General features: G+C 38.9%; 3 protein-coding genes across 4 annotated transcripts; all 3 read left to right on the forward strand.

Moving 5' to 3' along the window:
• The first annotated feature begins 1,083 nt into the window (after positions 1 to 1,083).
• On the forward strand, positions 1,084 to 4,892 carry LOC109170561 (random slug protein 5-like). The gene is made up of 6 exons (XM_019319727.1): positions 1,084 to 1,323; positions 2,051 to 2,199; positions 2,295 to 2,471; positions 2,681 to 2,779; positions 3,149 to 3,391; positions 4,278 to 4,892. Exons 2-6 carry the CDS (start codon positions 2,125 to 2,127, stop codon positions 4,695 to 4,697), a joined length of 1,014 nt encoding a protein of 337 aa, XP_019175272.1. The 5' UTR covers positions 1,084 to 1,323; positions 2,051 to 2,124; the 3' UTR covers positions 4,698 to 4,892.
• Positions 4,893 to 5,109: 217 nt separating this feature from the next.
• On the forward strand, positions 5,110 to 9,784 carry LOC109170559 (probable cellulose synthase A catalytic subunit 3 [UDP-forming]). The gene is made up of 11 exons (XM_019319724.1): positions 5,110 to 5,677; positions 5,778 to 5,973; positions 6,073 to 6,334; positions 6,411 to 6,677; positions 6,959 to 7,304; positions 7,372 to 7,509; positions 7,589 to 7,702; positions 7,792 to 7,983; positions 8,080 to 8,332; positions 8,458 to 8,651; positions 8,801 to 9,784. The coding sequence occupies exons 1-9, from the start codon at positions 5,600 to 5,602 to the stop codon at positions 8,146 to 8,148; spliced, it is 1,662 nt and encodes a 553-aa protein (XP_019175269.1). The 5' UTR covers positions 5,110 to 5,599; the 3' UTR covers positions 8,149 to 8,332; positions 8,458 to 8,651; positions 8,801 to 9,784.
• A 523-nt stretch (positions 9,785 to 10,307) lies between these two features.
• LOC109170560 (probable glucan 1,3-beta-glucosidase A) lies at positions 10,308 to 12,941 on the forward strand. Of its 2 annotated transcripts, none has more exons than XM_019319725.1 (8): positions 10,308 to 10,587; positions 10,797 to 10,916; positions 11,011 to 11,196; positions 11,282 to 11,443; positions 11,638 to 11,807; positions 11,900 to 12,049; positions 12,139 to 12,494; positions 12,584 to 12,941. In XM_019319725.1, the coding sequence occupies exons 1-8, from the start codon at positions 10,417 to 10,419 to the stop codon at positions 12,763 to 12,765; spliced, it is 1,497 nt and encodes a 498-aa protein (XP_019175270.1). In that variant the 5' UTR covers positions 10,308 to 10,416; the 3' UTR covers positions 12,766 to 12,941. The 2 variants fall into 2 exon arrangements, with proteins under 2 accessions (XP_019175270.1, XP_019175271.1); XM_019319726.1 differs by having other exon boundaries at positions 12,151 to 12,494.
• The last annotated feature ends 1,190 nt before the right edge of the window (positions 12,942 to 14,131 follow it).

Raw genomic sequence — 14,131 nt, forward strand, 5'->3', positions numbered from 1 at the left:
AAAACTTTGGCTAAAGTTAAATCAATGCCCAAGAAATGCAGGGTAGCTTTTCAACAAGGTGGCTAAGGGGCGGTTGAAGGAGGTGATCTGGAAATACTTTAAGCTTCGCCGCCGTCGTGAATTTTTGCCACAGCCGCGGCGTGTACCACCGCGATTTGAAGCCAGAAAATCTTCTGCTAAACGAGATTTTGGGTTGAGTGCGCTGGCGGAGTCCTGCCGGCAGGAAAGGCTCCTCCACACCACGTGTGGCACGCCGGCGAATGTCGCGTCACAAGAAAATTAGCAAATTCCTGGTTCCAAAAGGGTTTCACCCAAAATCCAACCCCAACCCAAACCCATAATCTCCAACGCCGATACTTAGAACGAAGAATCTCCAAGTACCGTTTTTGACGATCACTCCACCTCGGACGCAGCGGGATCCTCGATGAAACCCACGTGCCTGAACGCATTCGACATCATTTCTCTCTCCCCAAGCTTCGACCTCTCTGGTTTCTTCGACGTGGACACGAACAAGAAAACAGAGTCTCGGTTCACGATCAAGACATGAGAAAAATTACAGATGACCACGAATTCCATGAAAATTACAGAGTCTCCCCAAGCAGCCGACTTCCACTATCATCTCCAAGTTTGAGGAAATTGTAATTTTGGAGCACTTTCTGGTGCAGAAGAAAGACGGGATGGGTTGGTGAGGTTTTCGGCAATGGGTTCATTGGGAGGACATGGAAAATTACATATTTACCCATATTTTGACGGCTGAGACGGAGGGATGTAACGGAAGGATGGTAGCAGGTCACATTTCGTAACTCGGATGACCACGAATGGTAATTACAGAAGTTAGGGACTAAAGGTGGTGAAATCACTAAATTCGATGGACCTTAGCTAGTATTTACTCATTGAAAAAGTATATACGAATAAATACTACATTCTAATATAGTAAGCAAAAAAATAATAATAAACAGACGAAGACAAATCCAATTTTCATGTTTGAATAGTTTGACGATCTTGACCACAAGCATTTTGTACTCACACCTGCAGGCTGCTGCAGATAATAATATCCTTTTTTTTTTCCTCACATGGTGTGCGCCATTCTCCAACTGTAGATCACATTGCTTTTTCTATATATAATTAATAAATATATACGAGATTATTTACTTGCCTAATATATTATTAATACTATTTTAGCAGCAATGCCGCCCATATTTCCTTCTCGCTGATGTAGGCAACCATTTTTCTCGGTTGACTCTCTATATCCATTCCATGGGCTTTTGCCCGTTCAAAATCTCCACCATTTCAATCTCCTGAAATCTCGATACCCCCATACAGGTAAACTTACCGCTTGCACGAATCTCGATTTTCTGGTTTTTTTTTTTTTTTTTTTTTTTTTTTTTTTTTTTTTTCAATAATTAAGCCTTGAACTTGTTTGTTATTGTTCAAGAATTTTCATTTTCATAGCGTTTGTACGATTTCGCGGTCTAATTGCGTTGCATTAATAATTAATAATATGGAGTGTTGTTATTTTTCTAATGATCATGATGGGTCATCGAGGTCGAATTGCTTTTAATGATTAAATTGAGTGGCTGTTCTGATTCCGTCTAAATGTTGAACTTGGATTGTGGAACAATTTGAATTATAATCATGTGGATGTGCAAAAGTTTTTTTTTAAAATTTTATTCTAATGTAGATGAGCTTTTTGTTCTTTCATGAACTAGAGTGGGTAATCAGAATCCATATCACTGGATGATTCTGTCATGGCAATTTCAATGGATTCTGAGACTTAGATACAAAGTTATATGGGCTGAAAAAAGCTGATAAATTGTCTTGTATCTTTAGTAAAATTGCAATTGAAGAGGGAGCAAGATAAAAAGTTTTATGGAAAAATTTTAAATGTATGCCTGCTGGAATTTTGGCATCTCATTAATTGCCTCACTGATAGAAAGAGATGCTTATGTTTATGCTAATATGAGTTGGTACTTTGTGATTAAAGATGATGTTTCCCAGGTGAACTGCACTGAATTTCTTTGTTTAATGTTTGCTTACCTGGATTCCATAGAAAAACAGTCAAGAGACAGGATCAGACAAAATACTTTTACCTTAAAGTAAACACATTTCCTGCACTGCACGACTATGAATATTGGGTCTAAGAAGCCCTCGACTAATGGTTATGAGAATTCTTTGGGCCCAGAAGCACAGAAGCAAAAGGTATCATATACTATAAACTGGCCTCTCTATACATATGAAGGACATTCGTAATGTCATGCTACACAAGCTAGCTTGTTACTTCCGCTTCCATGCAGATTGATGAAGTGAGGAAGTTGATTGGCCCACTGTCTGGTAAATTGGCTCTGTATTGTTCAGATGCATCCATATCAAGATATTTAAGGGCACGAAACTGGAATGTCAAAAAGGCTGTTAAGATGCTTAAAGCAACACTGAAGTGGAGACTGGAATACAAACCAGAAAATATCCGCTGGGTAATGCTTAATGTTTTCTATTATTTATCCTTAATGTGGTCTCATTCAGTCATTTGAAATGATGTTTGTTTTTCAACTTCAAAATGTTCTTTTGTTGGGAATCTTCTGTCAATCATTTCAGTTTCACTTATTTAGTAACTTTATAAGTTAAGCATGTTAGTATATGTGCTGATAAATACATACTTGGTCTGGTCTGTTTGGTGATGCAGGATGATATTGCCTCTGAGGCTGAAACTGGAAAGATTTACAGGTCCGATTATAAAGATAAACATGGAAGAACAGTTCTAGTCATGAGACCCAGATGCCAGGTTTGCTCCAAAAGTTGGCTTGTAAACCATGTTTCTGCCCTCATGTTATGTTTTTATTTTCCTCTGAACCAGTTAAACCAGAACTGTGTGTGTTCTTTCCTTACAAAATTACAGGAAAAGAAGAAAGCTGTTCTTGGTGTTGCATCTAAGTTAATTGAAGTAATAAATATTGGATAATAAGAAGTATGAGAAACATGTTTTTTTTTTTTTTTTTTTTTTTTTTTTAAATAGTTGAAATTTTATTTTATGCTGTTTCACTATAATATTTGTTAAATTCAATTCCTTTGTGTACTTGCCTTGAAGGTTCCTCCCGTTCTGATTACCTCCTTTTGAATTTTCTAAACTTTTGAAGTTGATATATCTCTGTAGAACACCAAATCAACTAAAGGCCAAATCAGGTACTTAGTGTACTGCATGGAGAATGCTATCGTAAACCTTCCTGAAGATCAAGAACAGATGGTGTGGTTGATCGATTTCCATGGCTTTAATGTTTCACACATCTCATTGAAAGTGACTAAAGAAACAGCTCATGTTTTGCAAGAGCATTATCCTGAAAGGCTTGGAGCAGCTATTCTCTATGATGCACCAAAAGTATTTGAACCATTTTGGAAGGTATTCCATCATATTCCTTCTATAGATTACATAATAATCCATTGCCATTGCAACTTGAATTCCCATATTTGTTAGTGTGTTCAAGTGTCACAAAGGTTGGGCTTGGTATAGTGGCCTGGAAACCACCTCTTCAAAAATAGAGGTAAGGTTGCCTACACCGTCTTTCCTTCAATCTTGCATAGTACACCGATATTGTAAGCTGGGTCTGGCCACTAATGTACGAGAGTTGTTTTCTGCTAACTTTTATTAGTGTCTCCAAATTGCATGTTTGTGGAATTGGCCCATGGCTGGATTTGGGATCTGGGAAATATCTAATGAAGAAATATAAGCTTTAGATACATTGGTTTAATAGCGTGAATCAGGTTTTTAATCGATTTATTCCAGAAATCAAGGACATACAGTCATCACAATAAAGCGTTTTTCCTGCAGATCTCTTGCATAGATACATTGTGGTTCTGCCTCATTCTCCTATGATGCTGAGTTTTTTGTTTAGCTTATGGAGATATTATAGATAATTCTTTTATTATTTATTTATTTTGAAGCAGTGATATATTTTATCGAGTTGTCACCTGTACACTGCTACTAAGTCATGCTGAGAGTTACTAGACATTCACAGTTTCACACGTCTTATCGACAAGTTATTCTAACCATTTCTTGAAGTGTATACTAATTATGTTCTTGTCTAACTGGTTCGACTTTAAACCTTTTTACTAGTTGACATCCAGTGATAATATTATTCATGAATAGGATTGCAATTATGAGCATTTATCTAGGAACTATTTTGCTTACTTTCAGAATATGACAACATTACCCATTTGTATTTGGCAAGTTTGTGATTCCTACTAATCCTCCCTTTCACTCAGAAACTATGATCAACTTATTGCAGGTTGTGAAGCCATTTTTGGAGCCCAAGACTACAAAGAAAGTCAATTTTGTTTACTCAGATGATCCGAATTCTAAGAAAATAATGGAGGACTTGTTCGATACAACTCAACTGGAATCTGCCTTTGGTGGGAATGAGAGTGCAGATTTTGATATCGCCAAGTATGCAGAGAGGATGAGGGAGGATGATAAGAAGGTGGCAGCGTTTTGGATGGTCGAAGATAATTCCAGATTAGGCGCTCCACCAGCATTGCCAGCTGTCCCGTCTTTAGAGGCAATGAATTCGGATTCAGATTCCGATGCCTCAAACAAGAAGGCTGAGAAATCAATTCATGTTGATGACAATGGAGAAGCAGCTTCAGATGATGAACCTTTCCCAGCTCCCCATAGTGGAAATAATGGCACAAAAATAGTCTTAAAATGATGACGAGGAAATGTTGTTGTGGCTATCACTTTGATAGTTTTGCTAACTACTCATTGCTCAATCTCTCATGGCAAATGAATTAATTGTTGTAGCTGTGTAAACAGACAAGAGTTTTATCAGGACAAGAACATCATGAATTAATTCCTTGTTTTTAATACAAGGAAACTTGAATTCTACATTGATTAAGGTTGTCTGTTCTTTTACCCCGACTGATATCCCAAGAAGATAAATCCAGACAAATAAGAGTATTCAGAGAGAGATTTTACACTCTCCTTCAAAAACAATATCATATAATGTGAGTGCCTGCGATGTTACCAAGGCTTAATATCCACAAGGTTACAAATTCCAAACTCCCAATGGGAACGACCTATTAGTCTTCTTGGTTTGAATCAGTCAATTATGGACAACCCTCAAGTAATGGCAGCGATTTCCTAGTCAAATAAAAAATATGCCAAATATCCGGCAGGAATGTTTTTCATAGTACCAAGAGACGTCAAGAATGAAGACATGAAAGTAACTGTTGAGCACATACAGTTGAGGGTGATGAAGACCTTCACTGCCGGCCTGTAAATTTTCTAATCCAACAAAGACAGTTCTTCAGCAGACGATAGTTTCGTAAAGCTTAAGTTTAACTGCATACAGGTTTAGAAACCATGTAGAAAAAGACAAACCCAGAATTATTAGAGTATAGAAACCCAGATTCTTCTTCTCCTCCACTTCCTTTTTGGAGAAGTTATAACAATTCTCATTACCCTCCCTCACCTTTACTGTGTGTGTGTGTGCAAGCAAGTTTAGTTAAGGTCCCAAGAAATGATAAAGTTGCAATCTTTAGGGTGACCCACAGCATATGGAGTAACATTTTGTACCAGCCAGGGAAAACTGATTCAGGAAAAAAAAAAGCCATGGAAGTTAGTGCTGGTTTAATTGCAGGCTCTCACCAGCGGAATGAGCTGATTGTTTTTCGTCAAAATGAGTATGCTGTAAGATCCTAGCATTATTAACTGCATTGATATGCAGATGTGACTGTCCATCCAGTGGATATGAAATGAATTTATGATTTTGAATTTCAATGGCTTGTAGGCTAACCCATTGCAGCAGTCAAGTCGACAGATTTGCCAAATATGCAGCGATGAAATTGGATCGACTGTGGATGAAGATCCCTTCATTGCTTGTAATGAGTGTGCCTTTCCAGTCTGCAGAATTTGCTATGACTACGAGCGCAAAGAAGGCAGCCAAGTCTGCCCTCAATGCAAGACTCGTTACAACCGTCTCAAAGGTGAGAGATCATTCATGTTCAGTTCTTGCTTGGTATGATTCAATATTAGCTCTTGATCTAAGAGATGTATGAAAAGACTTTGTATTTTTGTTCCTATAGGGTGTCCAAGAGTGGAGGGCGATGAAGAAGAGGATGACATTGATGATGTGGAGAATGAGTTCAATTTTGATCTAAGAAAAACTACAATAATGGCTCTGACATGTTATGAAGGGAAATCAATATCCTTGGATCCTTCCAAGGACTTGACGGCTTATGGCTATGGAAGTGTTGCATGGAAGGAGAGGATGGAGAGCTGGAAGCAGAAACAAGGGAAATTACAGATGATGGGAGATGGAGATGATGATGAACTCGATTTATCACTGTAAAGTTCTTCTATGACTGATTATTATTGCCTTTACTCACAAAATTTTCTTGATTCTTCAAGTGTTGGTAATCAGGTTAGATGAAGGAAGACAGCCATTTTCTAGAAAGTTGCCAGTTCCATCGAGCCAAATCAACCCGTATCGTATGATCATCATCATTCGCCTTATTGTTCTTGGCTTCTTCTTCCACTATCGCATCACTCACCCTGTCATCGATGCATACGCCTTGTGGCTGACCTCTGTTATCTGTGAAATCTGGTTTGCTCTCTCATGGATTCTTGATCAATTCCCGAAATGGAACCCTGTTGATAGGGAGACTTACCTCGACCGCTTGTCCTTGAGGTCTGTTAATTAGCTTTGTTGAGCATATAACCATTAATGTGCAATCCAACTATCAGCTTAGACTTTTAGTTGAGATGGAACACATGCTTCAATTTAGTATCAGAACCAGACGGTTCGAATCACTACGATCCACGTGTTGCTTGGAACCCACCGCACACGTGAGGGGGCGTGTTCCAACTATCAGCTTAAGCTTTTAGTTGAGATGGAACACATGCTTCAATTTTGATTCTTTTGGTGTTCTTGTACTATGTAAAGCTCGAAACTTTCCTGTCATCTGTTAGGTATGAAAGTGAAGGCCAGCCATCTCAGCTCTCTTCGGTTGATATATTTGTGAGTACATTTGATCCACTGAAAGAACCACCATTGGTGACTGGAAACACAATTCTCTCCATTCTTGCAGTGGACTACCCTGTTGATAAGGTCTCGTGCTATGTCTCAGACGACGGTGCTGCCATGTTGACATTTGAAGCATTATCAGAAGTGTCAGAATTTGCTAAGAAATGGGTTCCTTTCTGCAAGAAATTCGACATTGAGCCTCGGGCTCCCGAGCCATATTTTGCTCAAAAACTCGATTATCTCAGAGATAAAGTCTCGACTGGATTCATCAAAGAGCGAAGATCAATGAAGGTGAATATCATATATTCATTCTCAGCCTGCTTTTGTGTTTCATTCTAACTATTTATCAATTTTGTAGAGAGAATATGAGGAATTTAAAGTCCGGATTAATGCTTTGGTGGCGAAGGCACAAAAGGTTCCAGACGAAGGGTGGGTAATGCAGGATGGAACCTCTTGGCCTGGAAATAATGTTAGAGAACATCCTGGGATGATTCAGGTAACTATATAATATATAACATCCTTTTTTCTTTCCTTATATTGCCTATCTTTAGTAATTTGTCATTGGTCTTCTATAGGTTTTTCTTGGACAAAGTGGAGAAGGAAATGAGCTACCAAGGTTAGTATATGTGTCGAGAGAAAAGAGACCTGGATTCAATCACCATAGAAAAGCCGGTGCAATGAATGCTCTGGTAAGCTATGCATAAAACATAAAGAAAGCGAGCTAAACAGCACAGTTTAATCTTTGTTTCTTATCCTCTGAGCTTTACTTTATGTATAGGTGAGAGTGTCTGGTGTGGTCACGAACGCGCCTTTCGTGTTGAATTTGGACTGCAATCACTACATCAACAACAGCAAGGCGTTAAGGGAGGCGATGTGTTTCATGATGGATCCATTGCTGAGAAAGAGAGTGTGCTATGTTCAGTTCCCTCACAGGTTTCATGGGATTGACAGAAATGTTGTGTTTTTCGACGTATGAGTAACCTCAAAACACACAACAAAATTGATTTTTGTTTTGTACCCAGTTTTGTTCTTCAATAACTTTGTCATTTGCTGTCATGTGCCCCAGATTAACATGAAGGGTTTGGATGGCATACAAGGGCCAATCTATGTCGGGACCGGTTGTGTGTTTAGATGACAGGCTCTCTATGGCCTCGATGCTCCAAAGAAGAAGAAACCGGAATCTAGGACATGCAACTGCTGGTTAAAATGGTGCCTCTGTGGCTTCTGGGGCCGGGGAGAAAAGAAGAAGAATAAAAAGATGCCTAATGTTGAAACAAGCCCAATGGTTTCTGACATGGAATCTGGAGAGAACTATCAAGGTAACATCTGTGTTTAAACTTTTAAAAGATCATTTCCAAAGAACTTAACCTGCCAAATAAAGCTTCCCAGTTTCAAATCATTTCCACCAAGAACTGATTTCGTATTTTGTGTGGCGGGCGATCAGGAAGCAAGGCTGAAAACTGTTCCATTTCTGAGAACAAGTTAGAAAAGAAGTTTGGGCAGTCTCCTGTTTTTATCGCATCTACATTGCAAGAAAATGGCGGGGCACTTGGAAGCGCTAGCTCAGCTTCACTGCTGAGAGAAGCCATTCATGTAATAAGCTGTGGGTATGAAGAGAAAACAGAATGGGGAAAAGAGGTATCATTAGGCTCTGATACTATGCACATGGGCCAAACCAGACTAAAAGACTGAATTCAATCAGTTACCTAGTCTAACCCATGACCTTATAAACTCATATATTCTCTCTTATTTTTTTCACTCTTAACAGGCCTTTTTTGGGTTTCCAGGTTGGTTGGATATGTGGTTCAGTGACGGAGGATATCTTGACAGGCTTCAAAATGCATTGCCATGGGTGGCGATCGATATATTGTATGCCTTCCAGGCCTGCATTTATAGGATCTGCTCCCATCAATCTCTCAGATGCTCTGCACCAGGTCCTCCAATGGGCGGTTGGCTCAACCGAAATCTTCCTGAGCAGGCATTGCCCTCTCTGGTATGGATATGGAGGCGGCCTGAAATGGTTAGAGCGTTTCTCGTACATAAACGCTACCATATATCCATTCACATCTCTCCCGCTACTCGCGTACTGTACCCTCCCAGCCGTGTGTTTCCTCACAGGAAAATTCATTACTCCTCAGCTGGACAATGCTGGCAGCTTGTGGTTCTTGGGTCTCTTCATCTCCATTTTCGCCACCACCATTCTGGAAATGAACTGGAGCGGGGCTGGCCTCGACGAGTGGTGGAGGAACGAGCAATTCTGGGTGATCGGGGGCGTTTCAGCTCACCTGTTTGCCGTCTTCCAAGCTCTGCTAAGAGTTTTGGCTGGAGTTAACACAGACTTCGAGCTCTCAAAGGTTTATGAATGCAAATTAACATCCATTCTCATCCCTCCAACCACTTTACTGATAATAAACATCATAGGAGTTGCTGTTGGCATCTCTGGGGCAATGAAAAATGGGTATGTTTCATTTGGCCCTCTGTTTGGTAAGATGTTCTTTGCTTTCTGGGTGATAGCCCATCTCTATCCATTCTTGAAAGGTGTATTGGGAAGACAGAACAGAACTCCCACAGTCATTGTTGTCTGGTCAATCTTGCTTGCCTCTGTGTTCTCACTGCTGTGGGTTAGAATTGATCCATTTTTGGGCAACTCAGATGGCCCAGTATTAGAAGACTGTGGAATAGATTGTAACTGACACACAAACCTCAAATTCACACAATTGTTTCTATACAGTGAATGAAGATGAAATGGATGTTGGATAATTTATAGAGAAATTAAGATTCATGACTTGTGTTTGTGTGATTATTTAATATTTAGTGTTGTGGAGTATATAAATTTTATTCTCATAATTAAAATTTTCAAACAACCAAATTCAACTGGTACATTTTCTTTGTATTTCAAAAGTTCTTTATGGATTATCATATTGCTTTGGTGAATGATTGATGAAAAAACTTTTAAAAAAGTGAGTTCATAATTTCATATCACTTGAAAGTGCTATCTGATTTTATCATTTTAATCCTTATTTTATCAGAGCGAAAATATCCTACAATGAATTCATAAATAAATTCACCTCTTTTAGTGTCCTTCATCAAAAGTGGTCACCTAGTTTATAATTCATAATTAAGATTAAGACAATTCACATTACCAATTAAGAAGACTCATCTAGATTAGTGGAGAAGACTTTGAATGATTCAACTTGGACATGGTTAAAGCACTGAGCCAAGGGCCAAAAGTATAGAATGTGCTGAAAGTCAGACTTCAAAAGTTGAACCAATGAGTTCCCATTAATTAAGAGCACTAAAACCGTAAATGTTGGTCAAGACTAAAGATCGAGTACTGCAGATGGAGACCAGATGTCTATAAAAGATGCATTACAAGTTGTGTTGATCTCACATCACCTCCAAGATGAAGGGTGTTCTAGTTTTTGCTTGCTTTTCATGGATTCTTTCTCTGTTCTTTGTCCCATCTTTTGCCCAGGCCCCTCCATTCAAGGCGGTCAATCTCGGTGCTTGGCTTGTAGCAGAGGGGTGGATGACACCATGGCTCTTTGATGGCATTCCCAACAAAGATCTTCTGGTGTGTTAAGAGTTCCACATTAAAAAATAAGAAAGAAATGGGTTACAGTTGTTAATTGCTTAAATTTAATCTTTTAGTGTAGTTTGGTCATGAAGAGTGTTACAAAAAATAAGTTTTTAATGTGATCTGACTCGTGTACATTACAATCCAGTTGAGTAATCTTTTGATTATAACAACTTTCTAATAACTCATATCTTGGCTTCTTCTAGGATGGAACTCAAGTGCAACTAAGGTCTACGATGCTCAACAAATATGTAGCTGCAGAGAATGGTGGAGGAACCAATTTGGTTGCTAATCGCGCCAGTGCCTCTGGCTGGGAAACTTTCAAAGTATGTTTTAGACATGTTAATTAAAGCTCACAAATGGGCAAGTTCAGAATCTTCTCTTTGATGCTTAATTTCTATGTTCTTTATGATGTTTCAGCTGTGGAGGGTCGACGAAACTTCTTTCAATCTCAGAGTTTTCGGAAACCAATTTGTTGGGTACCAAGGAAGTAGAGTAGTTGCAGTAGCAACCACCCCAGGGCCTGTTGAAACATTTCAGATAGTGAGGAACAGTAATGATAAGTCCAGAGTTCGCCTCAGAGCATCTAATGGCCGCTATTTGCAGGTATTTCATGTTGTAATTAAACGTACAGTCTCACTATTGGTTATTCTCTTCGTACCTTTTAAAAGTTGCATGTTTTTCGTGTTAGGCGAAATCCGAGTCTGCAGTGACAGCAGATTATCAAGGCAATGCCAATGATTGGGGAGATCAGAACCCCTCAGTATTTGAGATGAAAACTTTTGGAAGTTTACAAGGTGAATACCAGTTAACAAATGGATATGGATCAGCTAGAGCTCCACAAGTCATGAAGGTACATTTATTCTATATGTATAGGGATGTCAATTTGGCCCGCCCTTTCAAATATAACTATCTGGTTTCAGCTTGAAGGATTCCCTTGTTGAGCATATAATATATAAACATAAATATGCAATCCAACTATCAACTTAGCTTTTAGTTGAGATGGAGCACACGTTTCAATTTTCCTAACTTTGAGTATTCCTACAGACTCATTGGAACTCATACATTATAGAGGATGACTTCAAGTTCTTGTCCCAGAATGGCATAAATGCTGTTAGGATTCCGGTGGGGTGGTGGATCAGATATGATCAGTCACCACCAAAGCCTTTTGTTGGAGGCTCCCTTCAAGCTTTAGACAATGCCTTCACATGGGCAGAGTAAGCTTTTAACCTTCATTAAGGTCTGCAGATTGAAGTCCTGAAGCTGATAATCAAACAAAACTCAAATCTTTTTTGCTCTTCTGATGCAGGAAATATAACATGAAGGTCATCGTCGATCTCCACGCAGTTCGAGGCTCTCAGAATGGCAATGATCACAGTGGAACAAGAGACGGTTCTGCAACATGGGGAGATTCCAACATTGATGAAACAGTTGCAGTCATAGACTTCTTAACCCAAAGGTCAAAATCATACATTTTTTCTCAGTCAGACTGAAAAGACTGAATCTAACCAATTAGCTAATCTAACACATGACCTTGAAACTTTTCAGGTATGCTAACAGGCGGGGCCTTGCAGCAATGGAACTAATGAACGAGCCAAACGCGCAATTTGTCTCGTTAGATACCTTGAAAACCTTCTACAGAAAAGGGTATGATGCTGTGAGGAAGTACACCCCGAACGCCTATGTGATCTTTTCGAACCGACTGGGAAATGCTCCCAACACAGAGCTCCTCGACTTCGCCAGACAGCTTCCTAAGACAGTCATAGACGTGCATTACTACAACCTTTACTGGGACCAATTCTCGAACTGGTCTCCACAACAGAACATCGATTACATATACCAAGACCGGGGTGCAAAACTGGGAGAGCTCACTCAAACTAACGGCAATCCCCTTACATTTGTTGGTTAGTCCAAACAAAAGTAACTGAAACTGGCTGTATATATGTTCATGAGTGCTGCTTTTTTCTGAAAATTTTATGTGACCAAATTGCAGGAGAATGGGTTGCAGAATTCGCGAAAGGCGGGGCATCAACACAGGATTATCAGAACTATGCCAAGGCTCAGCAGGATGTTTATGGGAGGGCAACGTTTGGATGGGCATACTGGTCTTATAAGTGCCAGTATGAACATTGGAGTCTTAAAAAAATGATCGAAAACGGCATCATCAAGCCTTGAGAAACAAGAACCTACACTAATTATAATCTTGTCAAATGAAACAAGACTGGGAATAATCTCACTTCATGTTTTCTGCAGTTTCCCAAAACAATAATAAATTTCTTAATGTACTGTATGTGACATAGTATATCCATTGAATTATGCTACCTACTTTAAACAGTGTGTTCCACTACATACACCATATATATAGATATTCAATTTTCTTGCCCACAAAACGCGAGATTCTATTAGCACAAAAGAATCCATTAATGCCCAGATAGAAACTCTGGGTAGGCTTGCTTTTAGGTTGTTTTCCAAATCTGTTGGCACAAAATCCGGGCACACAGGCTAGGTGGAGGCAGGTGATTAGTTGATGGCTGAGCAATGAAATTCCATCATATCGCAAGAAAGTGATGAATGGAAGAAGAGATTAAGGATTGATATGAGTGGATTCCAAGGCAGAAGAGATGGAGTATATGTCCTTTTTAGGTAGCATTATTATATTATCCCTCAGCTCAGGTCTGCCATTCCCTCATTTCACGTTGGTGGGAAACATAAACCATCAACTACTGGGAGTTTGATTGGTAAGGAGGATTCCCTTTGATCCCAAACCGCCCCTCTGTCACTAATTCACTATGGGGAGTGGAGTAAATTGTTTTTAATCTCCGGTTCACCTTACATGGTATAACAACTATTTTAATAGTAGCTAGTAAAAATTTAATAGTCAATAGTGTTTCGGTATAACAACTATTTTAATAGTAGCTAGTAAAAATTTAATAGTTAATAGTGTTTCGAGACAAGTTTTGGTACCTTACAAGTAGCATCAAACTGATTTGGGGTGTGTATGACTGTATCGATGTGAGTTAATACCAACTCAATCATTAAAGAAATTAAGAATAATAGACAAGTGGTTGTGAGAGCTTGATGTATATATGCACAACAAATGCTTTGTTATAGACTAAATAAATAACATCTTGTCATCCCTAATATAATGACTACTACCTAACTAGCTAGCATTCCTAGCAAGTAGCAAGGCTTGTGGAACTTTTGACATCATACAAGAGTACAAGACTGTAAAGTTTACACCCTCTACAAAATGTATTCTTTTTCTTCAATATCATTTTAACATAGCTTTTTCTGAATGCAAATATATAACCCATTTTAAGCCTAAAATTGTTACCAAATGAATGAAGCATAATTTGTATATTTAAAAGTTATAAATTCAATTTTTACCAATACTATCAAGTTTTAGGTAGTAATTGCGAGTTTTCCTCCTCCCCTACACACACACATATATATAGACATGATTATATATGAGAACACTTTTTGATGTGAGAACGAAGAACAAACATGAGTGCACAAAATTATATAAGGGAGGTTTCAAGTG

The sequence above is a fragment of the Ipomoea nil genome, unplaced genomic scaffold (genome assembly GCF_001879475.1).
Source record: "Ipomoea nil cultivar Tokyo-kokei standard unplaced genomic scaffold, Asagao_1.1 scaffold3321, whole genome shotgun sequence".
Lineage (NCBI taxonomy): Eukaryota > Viridiplantae > Streptophyta > Magnoliopsida > Solanales > Convolvulaceae > Ipomoea > Ipomoea nil.